The following is a 25,801-nucleotide window of genomic DNA, read 5'->3' as shown; positions in this document are numbered from 1 at the left end:
GATTATTTACTGTACACCTGCGCCGCTCTCATTTTTCTCATTCGAGTCTCATTTTTGTCTTTTCAATGAAACGCCGCGTTGGGTGGAGTACAAAGAGGAGCGCGCAAAAGCCGCGGTGGCGTGAATTGGACATAAAAAGTGACACCCCCCCCCCCCCCAACAGGGTCTCCGCGGCCCTGGCGCAGGGGCTCAACCCCATTTCTAGTTCTCGGTCGCTCAAGCGAGAGGATTGCGGGTCACCGAGCCGGCTGGAAAAAAAAAAAAAAAAATAGCAACTCCCTGTGACAGATGTCCCCCGGAAGATTTCGCCATCTTTTTTTCTTTTTTTTTTTTTTTTTTATTGCCCCCCCCCCCCCCCCCCCTACCTCAGCCAAAGCCACCCACCCGAACCCGCCGCGTCAACCCACTCCGAGGGCACGGCGAGGTGATCCCAGCCTGCTTAACCTACTTCCCAAGAGCTCCCGTCCAACAATCAACCGCGTGTTGACCTGCACGTGTTTATTTTGCGTTTCTAATTGTTGAATACAATACCACGCAACTTTATTTCATAGCAGCTACAGCCGTAACAAAGCACTTTCCAGTAACAAAATAGCAATAGTACCACAACAAAAACCGCGAAAGCGATACGAAAACCTGACTTTCAGAGCCGATCGGTTCCTTTCCGCACCGAAGCATCAAAGCGGTTGACTTGAAAGCAAACAGGTTTGTTCTCGAGACGTTTTCAACACTTGAAATGTGTGAAAAAAAGACAAAGTGGGGACGGACCGACAGAATCGATTGGCGAAAAAAAAAAAAACAAAGGAAATTGACAACATTTAGTTTCCGCCTGACAGCGATGAGACATGATATCATATGAACATTTATCTCCAGTTCAGTTATTTATTGTTTCACATTTTCATAGCATTTTTAAATACATATTTTTACATTTTGAAAAGTAAGGCATTTAATTTAGTGAGTTGTAAAAATTTCTTGAAAGGATTCCTACATTGTGCAAGAAAGAAGGTTTTGACAATATTGACTAGATTTATTAATGGAATACAGTTTGTTTGTAGAATTTGATTTTAAAATACATGCACCATTTATTTATTTATTTATTTTGAACTTTTTTGCATTTGTTGTAACTGCGTGCCGAATATATTGACTTTCTTTCATTCTCTTCTTTCTACCCTAATCCACACTTGACTACACCGGGAAGCCAGCACAATCGCAATATTGAAAAAGGTCAAGTCCATTTTTTTGGGGGGGACCAAATTGGACACGTTTCCTCTTGCGCCGTCACTCGTACAAACGCAGCAAAAAGGCACTTGGAGAACGATTGACTCGGCTCAAGTTTGATGTCACAATGAGCTCGCGGGCCACCGCAGACCCGCTGCGTGAATTCCATTTAGGGTGGTGGTGGTGGTGGGGGGGTTGTTGGGGGGGGGGGGGGGCTAATAGAATGAGAGATCATTGTCCATCATTTGATTGGATCAACCTCCAATGACTGTATTCCCCTCACACACACGGGGACAGGGGGAACACTTGGGTTGCCGTCTCTGGCTACGTTGGGAAAGAGGACAGTCTCAGAGAAGCCACGGAAAGAGGATCACACACACACACACACACGCACGCACGCACACACGCACGTTAATCTCCTCATTTTCATTTCTCTTACCATGCGGGATTAGAATGATTTTATTTAAAGTGTCAGCTTGAGCTCGTGGATTGAGAAATCGGGATTTCACAGGGATTACTGTGACACACACACACACACACACACATACACTTTTTCTTTTCCGCCACTCACTAATGACCTGCTTGACCAACAAACAGTATTTATCCTCAAATTCAGGGATGAGGCAACATTGTGATACTCTTCAGTGTGTGCGCGTGCGTGAGTTGCCTGAAGGAGGAGGCGACGCCCCCCCCCCCCCCCCCCCCCATTCTCTTTGTGCATCAGACTGAACATCCAATCTACATTAGGATAAGGCTTTGGTCGCCCCGGTGAGGTGAGGTGAGGTGAGGGGTCAGTGTGGCGACTGGGCCTTTGTTCTAGCGTGGTTACATTAGAGCGCCTCATTGTCAGCATTGAGTGCGCGCGCACGTCACAGAGAGAAAGCAGAAAAGCGAAGGACTTTTAGAATGTTTTTTGGGGGAAGTTAGACTTGGCAGCCAGTGCGTGGACAGCGCGGGGCTTTGGGTTGGTGTACCTGTTTGAGAGTGCCTTGTTGTCACCCATGAGTGCATGCACGTCACAGGGAGAGAAAGCAGAAGAGCAAAGAATTGAAAAAAACAAAATACAACAAAACAAGGGAGACTTGACAACCGGAGAGAAATCAGAAAAAGCAAAGGATTTGTAAAACTATTTTTAAGTAAGACTTGACAGTGTGGTTACTTTAGAGTGCCTCATTGTCATGACATGGAGAAGCCTCACAATGACACGGGGGCATATGCAAATCCCAGATACCAGAAGCTTAAAGCGGAAATCTTTTCATGGCTCAAACATGTAGTAATGCAGAAGAACGATGTGCCATCCAATTTTTTCGGGTGGCAGAAATGCTTTTTGGTAAACAGTTGAGTGGGGTGAGCTTTCGGCGCATTCAGCAGAGAGAACGGCTTGATTTTTTTTTCCCCATATTTGAAGCCTCATATTTTATATTTGCCCATTTTTTTTAACCATTTGCACTGCTGTAAATACTCTTGAACTATACAAAGAGCTTTATTTTGCCTTTTTTTTTTTGGTTGGTCGATTTGCGACTAAATCTCTGCATTGTGGCCTTAAAGCAACAAAATGTTTTTGTATTTTTCCTGCCTAATCCATCGCCGGCCCTCATCCTTCCTGCTTCCTCCTTATCTCTCCATCGCCGCTTCTCCCCGGCCGCCTTCCTCCGCTCGTTCTCTCGCTCATCTCCACTTTCCATCACGTCTTCTTTTCTTTTTTTTATGATTATTATTATTATTGTTAAGCCCCACCCACTGGCACTTTAACAGCATGCGACCGACTCACCCTCGCCGCGCCTCTTCTGGCAATCTCCCCACTCGTCTCTCATCCGTCTCCGAGGCCGTCCGCCTTCCTTTTAACGGATAATCTTCAACTAAGCGGGCGCCTTTTTTTTCCTCCTCTTAAGTGACCATCGCGTAATCTCGCGATTCCCTCTGGAAGAGAGAGAGAGAGAGAGAGAGAGAGAGAGAGCATGTGAGCAACAGTGGATGTCATCAAGTGGCTCAAGATCAGACCATCTTACACTCTAAAAACAGTCGGGGTTAAAATAAGATCAAAAATGGTCCAATCCACAAATTGGGTCAATTTGACCAACCTTCTTGTGTTGTTTTGTACAAAACTACCCATTTTGGGGGTTGTTTTTGCACAAAACAACCCGGAAAGTTGGGTCGAATTGGCCCAAGTGTCGGATCGGTCCTTTTCGACCCAAAATTGTGTTGTTTTTAGAGTGTATCGGTAGATGTTTTTTTTTTTTTAAACACACAACCTACAATTCACTTTGTTTGACGTTTAGTTTGACGCTAAGTCGGGTTGCTTGTATCTGAAGGCACCACTGTAGTGTGGCCCTTTCCCCCAAAATGTCACTTCATGTAACTTTGTTTTTTTTTTAACTTGACTCTTTTGAAATTGATCTTATTTCCCAAATAAGATTGTGTCATCCATCTACAAGTTGTCATCATGTCAAATTGTCATATTCCGTCCCCTTTAAGACGAGAAGACCTCCACGTTGCACTTTGCAATAACAACCACGCCAGTTTATTTCGAGGACATCCTTTCGGGGGGGTCACAAACGTCGCAGCTCAGCTTGTGCTGACTAGACGAGAATCATTTTCATCAGCGTTGGTTACTTGAAAGAAAAGAAGCCCTGAGTCAGGGTTAGCGCGCGCACGCGCGTATGTTTTGTGTGTCTTCACGGGTCAGCGGGTCAATAAAGTGGCTGTCGCGTCACTTCTGGGAGGCCGCGGTGAGTGGCAGATCGACTTTTAGACAGGAAGAGGAGATTCCTGCGAGGAAAAGGGATCGACAGTGGCCTCGGGTTAAAGACGCCGATGCCAAGGTGTTCCAAACGAAGGCGCGCGCGTGCTAATACCGTGCACGGAATATCAGCGGAATGCGGCGCAGGCGAATGTGTGTGATTGTCGCGCATGCTAAATTGAGGACTCCTCCTCCTCGGCGTCAATGCACTACAAGGAGAAAGCGAGGAAGGAAAAGGAAAGGCTGAAAGATTTTGTGTTCCAACGCCCCGAAAATTAGGTTCCTTTTCAAAGATAAATGCAGCAGGTTACTTCACGTCTCCCCGTGTTTTTCCACACTAGGTTCGCATTTACTTAAGAAATACTCCAAAAAGGAATATGCCCTTTAAAAAAGTATTACACCATTTTTTTTAATCCCAACATGTGACTTTCTATCAGTACCCAAACCACCAAATATTTAAAAATGAGCCCTCCAAATTGGTATTTAGGAGAAAAAAAAAACACATTTACTCTTGTAAGATTAAAATCTAATTTCTTAAAAAAAAATGTAAAGGGCAAATGAAAAGGCTTCCCCCAGAAAATGTGATTTTATTTCCTGAAACTTCATTCTCATACTTTTGTTCCCCTCAAATTTACCACCGCAAACCAAAGAAATATTACATTTTAAAAATTCTCTGCAAACAAAAAAAAAAAAAAAAAACTTTTTAGCCCACATTGGAGTGTTTTATTTTCCACCCAAATTGTATTGTCCTCCTTAAAAAGCAGCTTTTTCTATCCAAAAATAGAATTGTTCCACAAGTAGCCTAACCTTTTCACAAACCGAATTTCATCGCCAAATGTTTCATGTGTACATTTTTTTTTTTTTTTTGTTTGTCCCCCCCCCCCCCACCCCAGAACATGTACTGGACAGCAGAGACAGACAAAGGTTTATTCTCAGTGCTCTTCATGCGTGGGCATGAAGGCATTTGGAACGGTGGTGTGGCATTGACACACACACACACACACACACACACACACACTGGACACACTCCAGTACAATGCAGCTGAGTGGAAGAAGGTGCTCATGGGACGAATAAAAAGGTGATTGCCGTCTCCTCCCAATACAAGCTGAACATTACGGTGACCATGACAGACCTGGTATAAATAGACACATGCCTCGCGCTATTCTTGCGCACGCGCGTCTCCGTGCGCGTCCCGAGACCGACGGCCGAAAATAAACCTTTGCCTTTTGTACACGCAATGAAATGACATTCTTAATCGGCATGTTATCACATTTATATACATATACACATATATATACACACACATATATATATATATATATATATATATAGACACATATAATATATATACACACACATATAATATATATAGAGAGAGAGAGAGAAAGAGATATTAGCTCTTCTTTTTGAATAAGTATTGGGACAAAAGCCAAAGAATTCCATCTTTAGACGTTCCACTTGTACTTGGAAAGGTAATTTCAGGAGGAAGTAATCAGTAGCGTGGTGGCACGCCAAGCTCCACAGGCGGCGGGACGTTGATTCTAAGCGCATTTTTTGTCTCCAGTTAGACCTTCAAGTGGAGCCAAGGGCCGGGCGCTTTGTTTGCTCAGCTTCTCCCGGTGAGGCCGTAAAAATCAAGGGGAACAATCAGCAGATAACCTGACACCTGGCACCTTCTTTCTTCTGGGTTCACCTTTCCTTTTAATGTCTCCTCTGGGCGAGCGATGCGCTATTACGAGCTCTCTGTAGTAATAATAACCCATTTTGATTTTGTTTGTTTTCCCACAAAAGCTGCACTTTCTCCACAGCACAGATGTCAAAGTCAAGGCCTGCGGGCGGGAGCTAAGGGCAGCAAAGACAAAAAAACAAAAAACAGCATAAAATGAAATGGAACTTACAACGGTACGCCCATGATTACAAGGGGCAAGGGAAAAGCCAGCACTAATCCTCTCAATTCCCATTCTGCGAGCTTTCTGTTTGCAGATATTGATAAGTTAGCGGTGACCTATCGGGAGCTGCACACGCCTCTCAATTGTCACCTCGCAAACAAATTGCCACATAGCGGCAGAGGAGGCCAATCGGAATCCGCCGGCAAGTCTTACTGCAGCTAATCGGTGGAATTTTGCTCATCTCACCAAAATTGAGGGAAAAAAACCCAAGAAATCAAGATTGAAAGTCGGGATGTTCTTTAGACAATGACGAGTGAGAATAGTCCGGTTATATTTCATTTTCCTTGTTGAAAATGGTTCGCTTTCAAGGCCTTTTTCACACTCAACTTAGCAACGTGCCGTCGACGAACTCGGCAGTGTCGCGCTGACGTCGGAAGTGGCGTCCAATAGGAGGGGGGCCGGCTGTGCGATTTCAGAGTGCCAACTGCACTAAACCAACCGACGGGAGAAGCCTCCTAAGCTATACTGCTCGGTTATGTCGTCATTTTTAGTGATTGCATCACTTATGGCTCTAAGAGCTTTGAAAAACTGTTTGAGAAGCTGACGCAAGTCCAACTGTTTATTGTTGTAAAGCATTTGAGGTTTATTTGTCTGGCTGGGGGGGATTATTTGTTAGTACGCAATGGTTTTTGACACCCCGGGTCCAGAGGCAAAGCGGGGGGGGGGGCACGCACACGCGAAGGTAAGAGGCAAAGGAGCCCGTGGGCCCGCCGACCTCCTCCGGTTAAACGCCGGCTTCCTGCTGTTTTTGCTGGCCTTGTTCTGTTTAGCTCTCATCCCCTTCTCCAAACAGGAAGTCATTGGAGAGATGGAGGGAGGGAGGGAGGAGAGGAAGGGTGGAGGGGGGGGGGGGGTCCGCTGGGGGACAAGGGGGGGGGGGTCTTCTCTTGGGTCGTGCTTGGAGGGCGGCGGGCGGCACGAGAGGCAGGATGTTATGGTTTATTCAGCCCAGGAGTGGACAAGGTGCGCCTTGCCCTCAGCACCAGCATCAGGGTGATTTATAGCCGCGCTGGCAGACGCCAATGTCCACGGGGGGAAGTCTTTGAACGTGCCGCGAGTGTGCGCGTGCGTGTACACGTGTGCGCAAGGGCGTTTTATCCCAACACTGTTGCGTGCCGTTATATTAAGCGGGGTTGTGTTGCATCGGTTTCGATAATCGTGGGGCGAGAGACGTATTGAAAAGCCGAACAGAATTCCATTGTAAAAAAAAAACAAACAAAAAAAAAAAAAAACATCAAAAGCGGGCGTATGTCGACGCGATCAACTAGAGGCAAAATTACTCCAAAGGCAGCACTGCGAAAAAGGAGACCGCTCTGTATTAAATATCAATAGTGGAACCTTGGTTTTTGCGATTGTTCCATTCAAAACGGTCTGACTAAATCCAAATCTGAAACTACAAATTGCGCAACCTCTAATTTGCTCAGGTCTCATTTTTGTGCAACTTCAGAGACACTTTTCATTAAAAAAAATTGTTTTTTTTTTTTTTTTTAAATGGCAATTTTACATTGATTCATTCATTCCAAAAGCAAACCTCATTTTCTATGAATTTGAGCGTACTTATTATTTCGGGTGGTGATTACAGGCAGCGCACATGCTTGAGTAGACGGCCCTCATGGTGAGCTGACCCTCGGGCAGCCTGCCCTGGTGTGAAAAGGTCAGCGAAAGGGTCGAGGTGGCGGGGTCAAAGGTGACAGGAGATACACGGGCCAGACAAGAGGCTGTCAACAGGTAGTTGGACGCGCCGCTGTTAAGAAAAATATATATAAAGCCACCGAACAGAGAGGTGCTTTACTCTACAGCTACTTGTCAGCATATTCCCTATAGGAAGCCTCTCACATCACCCAGTACTCTTAATTGGCCCTCTCAGTGAGGTGTGTGTGAGTGAATTAGTGCCTGTGAGAGCGTAAACGTGCGCAAGTGTGAGTGAGGGAATGTGTGTGTCCATGAGCAACTTCAATTTCTTCATATCGCAAAAGCAAAACTCAAATTCCTCCACCGGACAGAAAAGTTCATCTGTCCCTGGGAGAAAAAAATACCCCTTTTTTTTTTTTAATTCTTTTTTTTTTTTTTTTTTTTTTTTTTAAATCAATTTCAAATTTGACATCTTAAGTGGCCGGAATAATAAAGGGATAGCAACAAGTACGTGTTTTCTGCTACCTTTTTTCTTGTAAATGATTATTTTTGAGTGGCTGCCATGTGGCTGTCTGTGTTGTTGCTGTGGAACTCAAAACTTTATTTACACATCGCCCCAAAAAAACCCCACAAAAAACACAATTGAAATCTCCAGCATCATAATGAAACATGATTATGATCCAAAACGATTCAAACAGACGTCCAATGTGTGAAAAGCAACATGTTGCTCCGCCTTGATGCGAAATAAAAAATATGTAGTAAAAAAAAAAACCGCTAAATGGGGGGTGGCGTTTTACTTTGAGCGAGTTAGCGTTTTTTTTTTTTTTTTTTAATTCAATTCCACAGCGCCGTTGTCGAGCTCCTTCTAATGACGTCATTCGAGCCGGCCACGTGAACGCGCTTGCGGGATGAAAATGTAAACACCGACACGATGAGACTAAACCTGAAATCAAATGCAACTATGGTGTCGATAATGTTTTACTAATCACTTATTCTTAATGAGGTTGGACTCAATATAATTGCGTCTTTGCGGCATTTAAGATTATTGTCATTATTATCGCGATGACCCGAAGTCTCTTATTATTATGCTCTCTCGCCTATATGTTTAATCTAACAAGGGCCCTTTCATGCAAATAAGGCAGCATATTTGAATTAGAGAGGCTGTGTGTGACAAACTTTACACACACACGCGCAGCCCATAATCACCAGTCGGGATGTGGGTCATCGAGGGCCACACTCTGCCAGCTCTCACAGCCAAGAAGTAACAACAGTGTATGCAAATTGTGTGTTATTTCACGACGGCGCACCAATTATGGCCAACGCGATCTTTTCTTTCTTTTTTTCCACACTCAATTGATTCGTTTTAATAGCGACGACACCGCGGCTTTAATACGAACACACACCTGCGCGTTCTACACGCATCCAATACAAGAGTCGTATCGGGAAACGCTTGTTTTTTTATTGTGACGGTCGTAAGGGTGATTATTGAACAGTATGTTTATTATGGTGGCGTCAGCGTGCAGTGTTGAAATGTACCGCATCATACGGGGGAGTTGATTCTAATATTTTCACTCTCATATGGTGCTAAAAAGCGCCCCCAGAATATTAAAAAAAAAAAAGCATTACGCACCGCATTCATACGTGCTATTAAGGCTGATTTTTGATTGGAGTCTTGTCATTCGATGAAGTGTAACATCATTGCATGTTCTGGTGAAATGGAATAGATTAAGTGTCCAATAAGGACTCTTTATCGGCAGGCAGGTTGTGTGAGAGTCCGACGCCTACTCTTCTTCATCATCATCATCATCATCATCATCATCATCATCATCATCGTCGTCGTCCTCCTCCGCGGGGGAAAAAAACCGCTTTTAAGCTGCTCGCTCTTCTATTATTTTTCTTTGGGAAACTAATCATTGATTCTTCTCCTGCCGAATAAAATGACACATTATAAATACTGCAAAAGTTTTTTAGAATCGAAAAATGATCAATAGAAATTGGAATAATAAGGGAAAGCAATAAAACGACACCTTTAACACCTCTGGGGGCAATATCGTTTCCCCTCGGCCTGCCCCCCCCTGTTAGCACTAATAAATGTGTCAGTACATTCAATGCCCAAAAGAGGTTCGGCGTGACAATTACATTGACGACGAGTGGATCCACCTGTGGGCCGACACGAGAACACATCATCCGCATTTCGGCTCTGGCATTATCAGTTGTTTTTTTTTTTTTTTCCCCCAGAAAGTGCAGCCAGAAAGGAAGAAGAAGGCCGGTTCGGCAGGAGGGGCAACAAACTTTGCTGACTTGGTTATAATTATTTGAAAAAAAAAAAAGGAACGAAAAGAACTTGCGAAATGGGAAAGAAAAACCTCACCCTTTTCCTCTTGTGGAAAATGAAGATGGGAGGGAAGCAATTAGGCGTACAACATGTGCACAACCTGGAGGAGAAATGCAAAAACGACACGTATGCAAAAGCGGAAACCCGTTACAGTCATCGTAAAAAAGTAAAAAAAAAATAATAATAATAACCGCGCTACAAAGCCACAATTGAATTACAAAAGAGACTCCTCGAATTTTAAAGAGACGTTCTAATGAATTGAACAAGCAACTAAATGGACATTTCCACCTGTGGTGACGCGTAAAAAACATTCAACGCTTGTCGCATTTTGCGGGACATTTTCTTGCAGATGTACACGCTTGAAAATATGAAAGTGGGATTTCACCTTAATTTGACTCAAGAGCACAAAATAAGGCAAATCCGGTTGTCGTTCAGTCTGACAAGAGCGCAAATTCCACGCGCGCAACGCTCGCGTGCGTCATTTTGTGCGAGGAGCCTTCATCGCTGGCGGTTGTCGTACAAAAGTAAACAAAACCAAAAAAACAAACAAAAAAAAAAAAAAGAAGCGCATGCAATACATATCCAAAGTTTTTTCAAAGGTGCTCTCATGTTCAAGCATCAACATTAAAAGAAGGATTCTTACTGGCACGATGCAGGTTGAAAATGCGTTTGGGGTTTTTTTTTTTTTTTCGGGGGGGGGGCGGTAAGAAAAAGCTCGGTGTGTGTGTAGGGGGGGGGGTCCCGGTTCAAGTTCAGCGCGTGGTTCTCCTCTTGTTGGGGGGGGGGGGCGGAGGTGGGATGGGAGGGAGTAGTAGGTGGAGGGCTGTGGGGCGGCGGGGGGGGGGGGGGGTCGTCTCTTATTGGTGGCTTGCCACGGTTACATCACGCCCCGTCGGCCGTGACGCTTGCACGTCTTCCGGCTTCCTTCAGCCGCGTCTTCAAGTGAATCTTTTTTAGTGGCCGGGGAGGAGCGCACCGCTGCATCCAGTCGTCCTGCTCCATCCAGACAGCCAGCCAGGCAGGCAGACAGCCGCACGCTCGCACTCTGCCTCTCTCGCACTTACTCGCAATTTGCGCGTCCAGCAAGAGGGGAAGGGAAGGCAGCCAAAAGAGCTCCTCGCATCTTCCTGCAGTCGCTTTTTGTTCCGTTTGGGGTTTTTTTTTTTTTTTTTTTTTTTTTTTTTTTGGGGGGGTTGTTTGTTCCCTTTTGATTCCGCCATCCAAGCGCCCCGGCACAAGCGCGGTGATCTCTTCTATCTTTTGTCGTGGAGAGTGAGTGTGTGATTTTTTTTTTTTTTTTTTTTTTGGTAACCCCCCCTCCTCCTCTTCCTCCTCCTCCTCGTCATCATCATCATCATCTGCGGGGGTAAGTAACCTTGTCGTCGGATACCTCCCCTCTCGGTGCGCGCCGGTGGGCGGTCAGAAAAAAAACCAAAAAAAAAAACCGCACATTTAAAAAAAAAAATGAATTAAGTATCATGGACGTAGTCCCCCCCCCCCGAGGCACTCATTGTCGTTTTCGTCACTTTTTTGAACATTTAGTGGCAAGGTTTTGCGGTGGGGTTTTTTTTTTTTTTTTTCGTGAGGATGAAGTTCCAGCGACGGGAAAGTTTAAAGTAAGTTTAGGAGCTAGAAAAGTCATTTTTGTGAGTGTGTGTATGTGTTTGTGCATGGCATGATTTTCCTCATCATAGTACAAATGCAAGTCCCAGCTCTCAAAAATGGCTCACGTCAAGTTAGAATTGTTGCTTTGGATTGAATTGGATATGGTGTCCTGTCACTCTGTTTTATTTATTATTTGGAGTTGTTGTTTTTTAAAAAGATTATTTTAGGGGGTTTAAATTGTGCTGGACTCTATAATGTTTTTGTTTATAGGAAAGGGAAGGTTATTGAGCATACAGAGAGAGTGTGTGTGTGTGTGTGTGCGTGTGTGTGTGTGTGTGTGTGTGTGTGTGTGTGTGTGTGTGCGTTGTGGTAGACAGGTGCTGGCTCCCAAAAGAAAAGACATGTGCAAGTGCCGGTGACTATTTCCAGCTCCATTGTTAAGACTCGCGGTGCTCAAGTTTTTTCTTGTATTTTTGTTTCTTTTTTATCTTCTTAAAAGAAGCTTCATCTCCTGAGCACTTCTGACACCAATGTTGAAGGCCTGATGCAATAAAAAAAAAAAAAAAAAAAACATGAAATTCTTCCTTTGGTAGCATCATTTCATTTAAACTAAGTTTGTCAGAGTTGCTCCCCAAATCACCGTCAATTACGCTGCTTTTGAAAAAGAAGGTTTAAATAAAAATAGCATTTGAAAAAGTGCGACTAATTCACTGCCTTATTGCTCAAGTTGTGTTAAGTTGTGCGTTTCACTCTAATAGTTTTTTTTTTAAGGGGCAGTAACAATACAAATGAGTGCTTCTGTGAGTTGTTTAAAGTGGTCTGATTTTCATGGTCTTCTCAAATTTGAAATTGGCAACATACTGCGACGGTGAACTGTAATGTGTTCCACAAACATTTTTCTTCATGTATGAAAATACAATTGTCCATTTTTCCTATTTATCACGCCCGGCCGGCGACCACTGCTGCTTTTTTTTTGTTGGTTTTTTTTTTTTTTTGCAAAGAGCGCTTTAAGTCGCGGCTTGACCGATGTGACCTATTCGGTTGAGCAGAATTAAGTGCCCTTGCCAGATGAAAAGGCAACCAAAACAACCCCCCCACCCCCCAAAAAAAAAAAAAAAGAAAGAAGAAAAAAAAAAAAAAAAAGCAAACAGCCGTGAGCTCACACAGGCACCAAAATCAATTGGCCTATTTTGCTTTTCTTCTCCGAGCCATTGTTGCCGATAGATGATGCGGCAGCCTTATTGATCCACGCCAGGAGTTTTGGAAGGCGAACATCGCAGTCGCCAACGCAGGACGATCGGCAGAGCGCGCTCTCTGGCGCATATCATCTTAACCCCGTTTTGGTTTCGTGTGCCCCTTCCAATTAATAGCGCCTATGTTGGCATACACATGCAGCGACGCAAACATGGAAATGAGGACAAGTGCCGAAGTCATTATCATAATTTTATGCTGCTTTGTGTCGCGTGGGAACTGGTTCAGTGTCACGCCGCGTGCGACAGGGGACGGGGATAAAATGTAGGACTTTGCCCTGGAATGTGGCGGCGAAGGCCTAATTCCGGCGCCCGTTTCCCATAACCCCCCCGCAGGTGGTCAAATTGTCCCGGGAGGAACGCTGTCCGCGTACGCTTTGTATCCCAAGCGTGTAAGGCGGCAATTCCCTCTGCCGTCGGCGTCGGGGTTTTTTTTTTTTTCCCCCCGGTCGCTCTAATTGATGTGTTTTTGGTCCCGTTGCCTCCGCAGGTGCTCAGAGCCTTAACTCCCAGAGACACGTTGTGGTTTTGCGGGACATGGCCCAATAGCAGCAGCCCGTGATGCCGGACCATGACAGCGACTCCCTCCTGAACAGACAGACCAAGCGAAGACGTGTGGACATCGGTGTGAAGAGGACCGTGGGCAGCGCCGCCGCCGCCGCCTCCGCAGCAGCAGCGACAGTGACCACTGATAGCATCGCGCGCGCCAAAGCAGCCATTTTCAGCGCCATGAACTCTCTGAGCGCCCACTCTCACCACGGATCGGACGCCGACCCCATGGAGTGCTCTGTAGGGCAGCCGCACGGGGGCCCCGGCGTGGTATCGGCCGGCGACAGCGAGTCCAAGTCCAACGTGCTGCGGAAGCTGCTGAAGCGGGCCAACTCGTACGAGGACGCCATGATGCCCTTCCCCGGCACCACCATCATCTCCCAGTTGCTCAAGAACAACCTGGCTAAAAACGGCGCGGGGCCGGAACGGGGGGAGAGAGGCGACCACGGCTTCCCCGGGTCGGGGCTGTCCAACGCCAGCTCGGACGCTCCCCAGGAGGACGCCTGCAGCGACTCTTCGCAAGAAAGCACACCTCAGGAATGCTTGTCGCCCTTCGGCCGCCCCCCCGGCCTGGGCGCCTTCGACGTGGAGCGTCTCAACGACGAGCACCTGCGCGCCAAGCGAGCCCGGGTGGAAAACATCATTCGCGGGATGAGCCACTCCCCCAGCGTTCTGGTGCCGCCGCCGCCGCCGCCATCTTCTCGCCGCGAGCGCGAGCACGAGCACGAGATGGACGGCGAGCGGGAAATGGATCTGGAGCGCCCGCCCCCTCGGTCCCAGCACCAGGGCCCCGGCAGCCCGCGAGCGGGCGAGGTGTGCGGAGGCGGCAGCCGGGAGAATAAGCGCAAGCAGCGTCTGCCTCAGCAGCAGCAGCAGAGCTTCACCCAGCTGGTGTGTCAGAGGAAAGAGCAGAAGCAGGAGGAGCGGCGACAGCTCAAGCTCCAGCTGGAGGACATGCAGAAGCAGCTGCGCCAGCTCCAGGAGAAGTTTTTCCAGATCTACGACTCCACCGACGACTCGGAGCACAACGACGTGGGGAACCTGTCCGGGGACAGCCCGGCGAGGTCGGACAACGGCGCCGACCCGGACCCGGGCGCCGACGACTTGCGCTCCGACAACGAGATGTCCGACCTGGACCCGGGCCACTTCCTGGATCGGGCGCGGGCGCTGCTTCGAGACCGCTCTCTGCTGGGGGACGCGGACAAGCCCGGGCGGGACGGAACGGGCCGCGGCAAAGCGCAGGGAGGCCCCGGCGCCGCCATGCACGCCGAAGGCAAGCAGCTGGCGGAAACGCTCAAGCAGGAACTCAACTCGGCCATGACGCAAGTGGTGGACACTGTGGTCAAGGTGTTTGCCAAGCCTCCGCGCCCCGCGCCCCAGCAGGCGTTCCCCCCGCTCTCCTTACCCCCCGACCGCTTCTCCGCTGCCGTCAACGGGGACAATCCCAACTTCCACACCGCCAACCAGAGGCTGCAGTGCTTCGGCGACGTCATCATTCCCAATCCGCTAGACTCCTTCGCCGGCATTCCCGGCATTCCGGGCGCGGCGAGCGACCAGACTGAGGCCCTGCCCTTGGTTGTGAGGAAGACGCCGAGCGAGCATCACCACCACCACCACCATCACCAATCCTCAGCTGTGGGGGCCCACGGCGGCCACCACCACCCGTCCCTTCACCCCTCCTCGCTCTCCGCCACCATGGGCTTCAGCCCGCCCTCCTTCAGACACCCTTTCCCCCTGCCCCTGATGGGTTACCCCTTCCAGAGTCCCCTGGGCCCCCCCACGGGCGGCTACCCAAGCAAGGAGCGCGCCTCGCCGGACTCCATGGACCTCTCCCGGGAGACCGCCAGCCTGAGGACCAAGATGGCGTCCGGCCACCACCTGGGGCACCACCACCGTTCGTGTTCGCCGGCGCACCCCGGCAGCACGGCGGAGGGACTCTCCCTGTCGCTCATCAAATCCGAGTGCGGCGACCTGCAGGACATGTCCGACATCTCGCCTTACTCGGGCAGCAATGTATCCTTCCTTAAGGAAACCGGTCGGGCCGCCGCTCGCACGGGTGCGCGCGCCGAGCGCAGGAAGACCTTCCGCGCACCGCCGAGAAACCGCACCGGCGTTGGCGAATCGCCATCCGTCCCGCTGCGCAGCGTCCTCGTATTTATTTTTACACGCGTGGCTCACCTTCTCACGAGCTTTTCTTCCACCTTGTGCTTGAAAAGCTTTCTTATCACATATCGCTTACTCGGACGGATTAGGTCCCCCCCGTGACATTTTCTGCCCCGATTGTCCCCAAAGAACAAGGAGGAAGATAGCATCCCGGAACTTGGCACACAAGAGTGTTATACGTCCTCGCTTATCGTTTAACCCCAATGGCGCCCTGCGGATAAAGAAGCCTTCCCCTACGGGAGGCTCCTATTGGCTCCCCCTGGAGACTGGAGGCTAACAGCTTAAAGTCCCTCCTCTTTCTTTTCTTTTCCGTATGCCCCCTTAGCCCCCCTTGCGAGCCCCTTCTACCCTCGTGAAAATTCCATCCGCGCCCTCGGTTGTCCTCAGAAAGCTCCGAGTCCTTGCGAACCAATCGCTCCTCTGGTTCACCTGCTCGCTAGCGGGACATGTTTATTCAAGGCTACGGCAGGCCTCGTCCCTGTCGCGGAAGGTTCGCCCGAGGACTCGGCCGAGATGCGCCGTCGAGATTGCTCGCGTTTTCTCCCGCGCCCCTCTTATCGTCCGCCGCCGTTGTAAAAAAAAAAAAAAAAAAAAAAGCCCACAATCATTGTCATTTCTCTCCTTTTCTTTTTTCCCCATTTCATCTCATTTCATAAAGATCTGTCAACAAGCCCGGGGGGCCCTTCGGCTGTTGCTTGGCAGCCAAATACTTTCTTTTTTTTGTTTGTTTTCCCTCCCCGCAAAGGCCCCTCCCCCCCCCCCCCGTCTTTTCTTTTGAAGCGGACGTTAACAGGTGTTTGCAGCGAGCTGTTTGTCTTTCATTACCTCGCCTTGTCTTGTCTTCTGACCTAAGGCTGAACGCTTTCCAGAGATCCATAATCCTTTGCTTTTGCCGGCTCCCGATGGAGGGATGAAAAGAGATGGAGAGAAGAGACGGAAAGAGAGAGAGAGAGAGAGAGGCAGGGAGGGAGGGAGGCGGACAGTAACTGGAAGGAAGTGGAAAACAATCAAACAACAAGCGCACAGGCCAGATGCTGGGGCTTTTTCATGGTCGCTTTTATACATTCTGGCTATACGCGGGCTGAGCAATCTGCACCTTTTTTATTATTGATTGCCATACTTGAGCTTGAGTTTTTGTGCGTCCCCGCTTTGTCGTTTTTGTCCCCGTTTATGAATCACTCTTAACTTCTTTCCGAGCCTCAGAGGTCAGCGACAGCTTGTCAGACATTTTTTTTTTTTTTTTTTTTCTCCCGAGCGAGGAGGCGCGTTCAAGTTCGGCGCCGTCGCCGAGCAGATGGCCCCGATGGCTTTTTTTGCTCGTTTGTCCGCGGTCCAACTCTGAATATTCTTGTCTCTACACCTGGAATTAGGGAGCGAAGTGGCTATTTTGCTCTCGTGACTCCAGGCTATGAGGGAAGTATTGAGGGAGCGGTGATTTCTTGTTCGGGTTGCGTCCCGGCGAACTGCGCAAGCCAGCTGGTGCGATTGCGCCATCATGACAAAATAATAGCTCTGCGCGCCACCCCTAAGTCCAATCACAATTACATTTGCAAGCTGTGAGGGAATTGGAGATGAAAACGTCTCATCAGGAGACGCGGGGCTTTCTTAATGGTCGACCGTCCATGGCTGCGCCGGCGCCATCTCGCCGCGCTTGTTTCCAAACGGGAGAGAACCCTGACGACGAGCGACGGCGATCCAATAAAGGCAACATTTTGATTCATTTGAAGTGAGAGCATTCAGATGGATACCCCCCGACCCCCCCACACAAAAAGCATCCCACCTTGCCTGATTGAAAAAAAAAAGAAAAAAAAAAAAAAGAGCCGTCTCTCTGTGTCTGAGGATCCATTGTATCCCTTCCACTCGGAGCAGATGGCGTGGTGTGGGGAGTGAAGTGCTGCTCTTTTGGCCGGGCCTGATGGAGTAACACCAGCCTGCCAGTGTGGCCCCCCCCCCCCCCCCTCTCACCATCCTCCCCACAAGACCCTCGCTCCCTATCTGCCTCTCGCTTACTGAATCAGACAAAGTAGACAGGATCCTTTAAGGAGCCAAGCCGGCGTGGTTCCGCATTTTGCTGGCTTGGCCGTGTAACCCCGAGGCCAAGGGCAATCCAATCCAGCAGCTGATGCCTTCTTCCCTCTCTATAGTTACCGCTACATCTGGACACTCGACCGGTTTTAACGATCGACGGCGACCCCCCGCCGACCGTAAATCGCGCCAGGTCCGTGTACTTTGGTGGGTCAAGCGTAAATCTTCTTGAGAACTCCCGACTCCATCCCCTGCTCGCGCGGAGGACTCGTGTTTGGGGAAACGACCCCCCCCCCCAAGTTGGAAACAGACGCCCCTTATCCTCATCCCCTCTTTCCGCATCCTTATCCTTCAGATGGATGCGATCGGACACATTATACGGATGTTAATTCACCGTGGAAATGGCTCGGGACGTTCGGTGGCGCAGATGTGTTTCAGCCCCCCCCCACCACCACCACCAACGCCGCCGCCCACCCCCCCCCGCGGTTGGCTCGGTCCAAAGCATCGGAGGCCCTCTTCTCCTTCTCCTCCGCCTTCTTCTGCTCCTCCAAGGCTTTGGCAGAGGCATGGAGCTTGAGTGTGTGTGTGTTGGGGGGGGGGGGGGGGGGTAGAGGCAGCAGGAGGAGGGATGTAATTGTCGATTGGAACAGTGCTATCCCTCCAGATGAACCACCTCCATCCCCTCTTTGCCGCTCAGTCCAGGTGATCCATGAGGAAGACCTCGGGTCGAGGTGGATCCACGTGAGCGCAGGCAGGCTTTTCGACGGGGTTGCGGGCGATCCGCTTCAATCTGGTTTGTTAGCCTGTCGAGGCAGCCAACATCAGACCGTCATATCCGGGCTTGGCGCGTGTTGTCGCCAAGCCATTAGGCTTTTCTTGCCCATCGCTGGCGTTAACTGCTGTCTTTGTCTGTCATATGCAAATGGGATCCTTTTTTTTTCTCCCCCCCCCCCCACCCCCCCGCCAGCCCTTCTTCCTCTTTTCGGGTGGAGGTTAGCACAGGGAGAAGGCAAAAGGCGCTCGCTTGCTTTGACTGTGAAATGAGCCTCCTTATGTAAAAAAAGCGTCAGCTGTAAGGCCGGACGGCGTTTTATGAGCCGCGACGGCGTCACGCGCCCGATGCGGACGATGCTAATTGCAGGCAAAGCTCAGATGTGCATCAAAATGTGCGGAATCGGATATGAATCAAGCCTTGATATTGGCAGGTCAAAATCTGATGGAATGGGATGTACTCTATGCGGTATATGCGGCTATTCCCCGGGTTTCGGTTAGGTTCGGTTAAATTCGGGGGTTTAGGGTGAAGTTGGGCTACGATTAGGGTTGAAATAAGTTTCAGGTGGCGAGTTAGTTAGGGATAATGTTCGGGCTAGGATGGCAGGATTCGGGTCAAAGTAGTGTTAGGGATTGGTGTTAGGGTTAAAGTAGAGTTCAGATGGGCGGTCGGGGATTAGGGTTCAGGTTACGGTAGAGTTAGGCTATGAGTCAGGGTTTTTGTCTTAGTGTTTGTAGTTCAATGTTTTGTCTGAAAAATCTTGGTCCTTAACGGAAGCCATTTTCAGATACAGGAGGGTCTGTCGCCAAATCACCTGAAAAAGGCCAAGCTCATGTTCTTCTACACCCGCTACCCAAGTTCCAACATGCTCAAGATGTTCTTCTCTGACGTCAAGGTGAGTCCAATCCACTTTCAAATCACCGAGCCCGCGTAGACTGATCCTCTATTGCTAATTTAAAGTTGGTAGCGGATTTTTTGGGTTTTTTTTTTTTTTTCTTTCAAAGACACACCTGCTTGGAAAAAAAAAAAAAAGGGGAAGTTGCATTTGTGATGATGTCCGGGCTTCAGTTAAAATGAACAATGCATGCCCGTCATTCTCCAAATGAGGCCCTTCCCTACCCACTAACTTGCGGTTTTATGCAAAAGACGAGAGATGAGGAAGTCGGACGCGTTTCCACAGCCAGGGAGCTTCGGTCGCAGTCCGTAGCTGGCTGCCAAGCGGAGGGATGGCGACAGAGACGCGGCTATCCGAGCAGGTGTACGGAAAATGGGGGGCGGGGGGTGCTCGGCGTGCATGGCAAGGAGGAGCCCAACTGGGAGTTTAATGAAGAAAACAAAGCTCAATTTTTAAGCTGCGCTGGAAAATAACAAGCGCAACACAATAGCTGTTGTCAACATGCACAGCCGCGTTTGTCCGCCGCTGTTGTGTTTGTGTGTTTGTGTGTGCGCGCCCCTCTCTGACCATACGGAGGGGTAAACACTGTGACAGATCCAGGCCATCTTATTCAAATCAGAAGATAAAGGTTCCCCTTTTTCTCTCTCAGCTGCCTCCTCTTGGACGGCGCTGCCACCGACCGCCATTTGCGGGTCACGTGACTTTCACTCGGCACATCGGCACTCGGGCTGAAAAGGGGGCGCGCGTTGGCGAAGCGGGCTTGGCACCTGCCAATGGCGCTTGGGGGGGGGGGGTGAAAAAAAAATTCCCTCGACTCAAGATTGAAAAGGACGGGAGGGGGCGCGGCAACATTTATTATGATGAAATATTCAAAGCGCTTTTGTTTGAGTGACTTCATGGCCGCCGCCGAGGAGGCGGTGGCAGGATCACAGGCGACCTCATCAGACAACGAAACAAGGTCAAGATCGTTAAGAGGATTATGAGTCACATTGGTTTGTTTTTGTTTTTGGCGCAAGACAATGGGGCCGGAGCCTCAAGTTTGTAGACATGTATGGGAATTAGACGGACTATCTAATGAGATTCGGCCGGCGTGGGCCTCCTTGCAAGTCGCTGTTCTCACACGACAAGTCTTGAAGGCTAATCAGGTCCGCGCTAATCAGTCAAGGACCTAATGAACGTGGGAAGTGGGGCTGTCCGGACCGCCGCGGGACGCCGTAGAACCCCGCCGCCCCCCCGCCCCCCCGCCCCCGCTATTAATCCCACCCTTGCGTGCGATACTGACTTTCTTTGACTTTGGCTGCGTTTTTGCAATGTTTTGACAGATGTGTCAAACGGCCATTGTTTGGACTCCGTATCATCCCCAGTGTCTTTAAGACTTTGCATTTTGATTGGCCAGTGCGGGTTAATGTGTGGTGATTAATTGCAGCAGATGAATGAACAGATTAGATAAAGATACTCTGAATGCCATTTGGCTCTTGATTCGCTTAAGTAATCCCAATAAATGTGACGTCATTCTATAATCAAATCAGCCATATCGCATTTTTTCAGCAATTGGTTTTTTTTTTTTTTTTGGTGAGTTTTTACAGTGTAATGATGCAATTTTTCAGCAGCTTACGACCGAGCACTCACACGCGGACTCGCCAACGTCACAACCAGGGGCTAACCCCGCCTCTTCGAGGCACATGCATGCAAACAGATTTTGCGCTTGCAATCAGTTTTCTCCGTGTTAAAATCCTAATCAAATCATAAAATCGGACGCCACGGGCACCCGTTTTTCGCTGATTGAAACGAGATTCGGTGGACATCGTGACAAGATGAACGAACATGTCCGAACCGCCTTCCCGGAACCAAAACGGACGTCAGGTATTTTGGTAGAAAACAAGCAACTATCTTGGGTAAATTCCCAGGGGGGGCGGGGGGGGGGGACGTGCAAACTCCATACAGGAAAAGCCAGAGTCACCATTCAAACCGACAACTTCAGAACTGTGAGGCAGATGTCCTAACCACCATTTCAGCGCACTGCCCACAATTTAGGAACTCATCGATTACGATTCCCATCTGTAGTTCTTTCGAGCCAAACACGAGGGTCCTTTTTGTCCCAGGCTGACACGGTTCGGGAGGGTTACCCTCCTTCCATAGGTCATTACTCCTGTTTTGCTTCTTTTTTTTTTTGTTTTTGTTTTTTTGCTGATGATGAGGCACAGTACATGCGGGCCTCGTTGGGGCCAATGAGAAAGAAAAGAAAGAAAGAAAAGCCAGCGGCTGGATTTGAGTCACCGGCGCTAACAAAAGGCCGCTTTCCAGGGCCGCTTTTTGTGTGCAGTCAGCCAATCGCCAGCCGGAGATTATCTCCCACAATTCACCCCTGCGAAAACAGGAAACGTTAGAAAGCCCCGATGACTGTGAAGGGGCTTACGAGGGAGAGAGCGAGGGAGGGAGGGAGAGAGAGAGAGAGCGAGGGCGAGGGCGAGGGAGGCCCAGACGGGCTTCGGTGTCTTTCTGCTCTCCTCTGCTGCGTGTTTCTCGATGTAGCTTAGCACGCTGAGGTCATCGGTGTGCTTTCGGGCCCATTGTTGGACAACGATTGAACCGTTTGCCCCGCACCAATCCAACAAGATGACAATTTTGGTAACTTTGTTTCAAACCGGGTGGTTGGCGCATCGGCCTTGCCGGTTGCGAGGTTTTTGGTTGGAAGCGTGGCTCCGGCTGTCCGGCACGGAGTTAGCACATTCTCCACATGATCGCGTTCTTTGCAGCAAAGTGATGACATTGAGTAAAAGTATCTGAACTGGAAATGACTTTGGTCGAAGTTGAAGTTACAATGTAGCGTATTACTTGACAAAAAGTAGCTGACGCTTGCTGTACTTGACTGTCAAAAGTCATTTTCTGGTATTCGGCGGACGTGAGGTTTTAGAAGTTACCATGTTGAAAAAGTGAACGGTTAGAATTTTGATCATGGTTTTTATTGATAGAAATTTGACTTTGCGTGTAACAACCAATCACAGCGATCCTTTTTCTGGGGTTGGTCATGTGACATTCGCAAGCTGAGCCCTGAAGTATTGCGATGCCATTTTCTGGCGACAGAAACGGACAAAATGGCCGCCCCAAGAGATGGATAAAAACATTTCACTTCATAATCCATAAACGCAATATTAATCAGAATGCCGTGTTTAGACTCCGGATAGAACATATTATTGTCAAGAACATTTTTGACTCCATTTCTGTTATTTTATTGGCCCACCGCATATCATAATGTATGGTACAAAAAAAAAAAATGGAATTCCACATTCTAATCATATTAAACATGGCCCGCATCCAAATCATTCATCCATCCATTTTCTCAACCACACATTTTAAAAATTCAAAATAAAATGACAAAACAGGTGAACGATACAAAATGCCACAAACTTTTTGGTTTGTTGCCAATAACACCAAGGTGAGACTGCAACCATCTTATTCATCAATTGATTTTAATATTTTGATATAATATTTTCACGTTGACCCACAGCATACAGAATCGTATTTAGCGTGTCCTTCCACGTTTTTATGTGGGCCTCTGGCATATTGTGGACGCGTGTCGTCTAAAGTGCCCCATGTGTGTGCGCGTGGGCTTGAATGTTTGTCTCGATGTGCCCCGCGATTGACTAGCGACCAATCCGGGGCGCAACCCGCCTCTCGCCCCAAGTCAGCTGGGACGGGCTCTGCTTAACCCCCCCCCCCCCCCCCCCCCCCCCCCCGCCCCCGGCCCTAACGAGAGCAAACAGTACTGAAAATGGATGGCTGGAGAGCTTAAAGTGAAGGTACTGCCGGAGTGTGTTCTATTCTCGACACGGTGTGTGCGGTGCGCGCGTGCTGGGCCTGCCAGCGCGCGTGCGCCTTCTATCTGGCGCTGTTAGCATTAAGAGTTGACCTTTCACAGGCTCTTGAGTGTGAGTGTGAGAAACACACTCTCGCTGTCTCTCGCTCATCTGCCTCTTAGCTAGCCACACGCGCGGGCACGCACGCACGCACATTACACACCCGCGCATATATGTTGCATCTCATGCGAGTGCTGGCTGACCCCTGCCAAGTCTGATTAAGAAGCCGCAGTGATGTGCTCCTTTGAGCCCGTTGCCTCCTTTTACACCCAACACTCTTGTCCTCAGCTGCTATTGGGATGGGGGGGGGGGTTGTTTGGGGGGGGCGATTCGGGGGTCTCCTCCATCCTCCCACCAGCGACTTAATGAATGGGACTTGCCAAACTTGACTGAAAGGACGCGTTGAGCAAAATGTATACGGCTCAAGTGAAATTTGGACCTCCGTCTGTGATTTGTGTATTTTATGATGGGGGAGGGGGTGGGCATTGGGGGTGCGCCTTAGTTACATTTCCTCCTGAGCTGTCTCCGTAATAAAGTGTCTGGTCTATCCGTCACTCGGGCCGCCTCGCGCTGACACCAAAGGTCTCCGGCGTGAGCGATGGCTGCCGTTTCCGCCCGACTGCAATCTTCAAAGCGAGCGGCTTGGAAAACTTGGCGCCGGCAGTAATTCACTGATGTCGCGCGCCGGGAACGAGAAGGTTGACGGACAAGCGGAGACGCTCGCTCGCCGCCGTACAGTCACTGACGCTAAATCTGATGCGCCCAACATTGGCCGGTGGATCTCTGACGTCCAATTTTGCTCGCGGGAAATAATGAAAGCAATCCATTCTGTAACTTTTGGTGAGCCATGTTGTCCTTTGTTTTTGTAGGCGTTGAGGGTGCAGATTCTAGCCCTTTAATAGCCGTTTTTTTTTTTTTTTTTTTTAACTGCAACAACAATTTATCTTTAGCTAATAGTAAATAGCATCTACTGTATGTTTCAGTGCTATAACACATGCTGAACAAAAATGTCGCCAGACCGCGTGAGAATATGCGGTCACGTATTCTTTATCCTTTGCGAAGAACGACTACTAATAGTGCCGTACTGACAAGCTGAGACGTCTCAACGAACAGGATTGCCGCCTGTGTGTCTGATACTGCCCCAGTTGCAACACAATTTGCGTCCGATTGATAGTGTCAAACAACTGTTTAATTCTTTTTAATGACAATGATCAATTTTTTTACCACCATTTTTAATCAGAGATGCAAGTAAACCTTTCTAGAGGATTTTTTTTGCTCTGATTCTGAAACTTGACTCGTTTTTTTCCTCTGGCACATCAGGTTTTAATAACAAGAATAATAACAATAATGATGATTACAACGATAATTTAATTGTAATATATGTAAAATATATAATAATAATTATGCATTAAGGATTAGGTTTAACAACAGGTGGAATTTTGCTCAGAGATGTCAAAGCTACAAAATCCGTATTGCACAAGAGTTTATAGGGGTCAAAAGTTTCATGAAGTACAATATTATGGAGTTCCATTTTTCATCACTGAAATATAGACTGCAACGATTTTGGAACAGATTAATCGTTTCCAATCGTTCCAATCGTTTCAATGTAAGGCGTAAACCGGACATACAGGAAGTAACACACTTGTCTCCGGTTAGTCACAGACGGCACCGTCTCGAAAAGAAACGATGACGCGCATCGTACCACCAGCTACGATGACTACACGACCACTCGTACAGTTTGAGAACGAGTCGTGCTTTCAATCACTTATCTGTTTCCGTGCCAACGCGTGGCGATATTGCTTGAGGGGAAAGCGGACTTGACAGAGAAAAAGGTTGTGGGAGCGCTGCCCTACACCGGGACCCCGCTACGGTCCGCATTTCGGTACCCTTCACAAACGCGGAGCTGCTTGGTAGAAAACGAGTCTATTGTGCGCATTCAAGCAGCCCCTTCCAGCCCGGCGAATATTTGTAAGTGTCAGTGGTTTGTTTGTTTGACGAGTCCATGTCACGACCCCCGGCCTGCTGACTGCTCACGTTCCGACCCCCCCCGCCGCCGACGCCGCCCGCCCCGCCGCCCGCCCGAGCGCAGGCCCCCCCCTTCCCCGTCCCAACGCCATTGTCCGACAGCGCTGACCTGCACCCGTCCCGCCCCTCCCCACCTCGTTTGCCGGTTTATGCTCACCATGCACTTTGGGACGGCCCCCCCGCCGCCACCTCCCAACGCACGCGCACCCTCCCGAACCCCCGAAAACAATGTCGAGCGGACTTATCGGGCCGTGATGTCACCCGCCGACCATTCCAGCTTTCCTGACTTCTTCGTCTTTAAACCAACCCCCCCCCCCCGGCGCCCCCTCCCCCCCCCCTCGCACAATCGTGCTATCATGAGGAGCGTGTGCATGTTTGTGTGTGCGTCTGCGTGTCGGCGAACAATAGCCACGGCCCTAATCTCCATGTCAAAACCGCTCGGCCTCCCCAGCCAGCGGTCCGCTCAGCGTTTTTGTCCCCCATGCATCAACAGCCCGCACCCCCCCCCCGCCGCCCCCAATTCATTCTTCTTCTTGCAGCACCACAAAAAAAGAGCACAGAGGGGCGGTAAGGCCGGTTTGTATGCGAGCATATGATGCTTACAAGGCTTTTAGCAGCCATTTGCTACCTTCGCCTTCAGTGGGGACTGAACGTCGTCACGCCGATGCGATTGCAGACGTCATCGGTGATGTGCGAAATAAATCAAATAAAGGCATGATAATACATGCACGCTGATCAAATCAACGTGTTCCGATTGCGACAATCGGCAGTGAGCGAAGGCTCAGCTC

General features: G+C 49.0%; 2 protein-coding genes across 7 annotated transcripts in view; one reads left to right on the top strand and one right to left on the bottom strand.

Annotated features, from left to right (window-relative positions):
• snx9b (sorting nexin 9b) overlaps positions 1–25,801 on the bottom strand; it is a 152,837-nt gene that overhangs the window by 83,419 nt on the left and 43,617 nt on the right. For 2 of the 5 annotated variants that reach the window (XM_086018086.1, XM_086018089.1), the window contains one exon: positions 2,987–3,135. The gene's annotated coding sequence lies outside the window, so the exon portion shown is untranslated. Of the gene's footprint in view, positions 1–2,986; positions 3,136–9,908; positions 9,973–10,257; positions 10,466–10,515; positions 10,609–25,801 lie in introns of those variants that run through there. The other 3 variants (XM_086018085.1, XM_086018084.1, XM_086018088.1) reach the window with 3 other exon arrangements.
• Positions 11,054–25,801, top strand: part of LOC147128400 (prospero homeobox protein 1-like) — a 32,179-nt gene continuing 17,431 nt past the window's right edge. Inside the window, exons 1-3 of one of the 2 annotated variants that reach the window (XM_086018081.1) lie at positions 11,054–11,238; positions 13,218–15,289; positions 19,024–19,131. In XM_086018081.1, the coding sequence (XP_085874207.1) occupies positions 13,289–15,289; positions 19,024–19,131 (2,109 nt within the window). In that variant the 5' untranslated portion in view covers positions 11,054–11,238; positions 13,218–13,288. Of the gene's footprint in view, positions 11,239–11,433; positions 11,489–13,217; positions 15,290–19,023; positions 19,132–25,801 lie in introns of those variants that run through there. The other variant, XM_086018082.1, reaches the window with a different exon arrangement.

This window comes from Filicampus tigris, chromosome 20 (genome assembly GCF_054856515.1).
Source record: "Filicampus tigris isolate MCC_2025a chromosome 20, RoL_Ftig_1.0, whole genome shotgun sequence".
In the NCBI taxonomy this organism is placed as follows: Eukaryota; Metazoa; Chordata; class Actinopteri; order Syngnathiformes; family Syngnathidae; genus Filicampus; species Filicampus tigris.
This window is presented reverse-complemented; position numbering and strand designations above follow the sequence as displayed.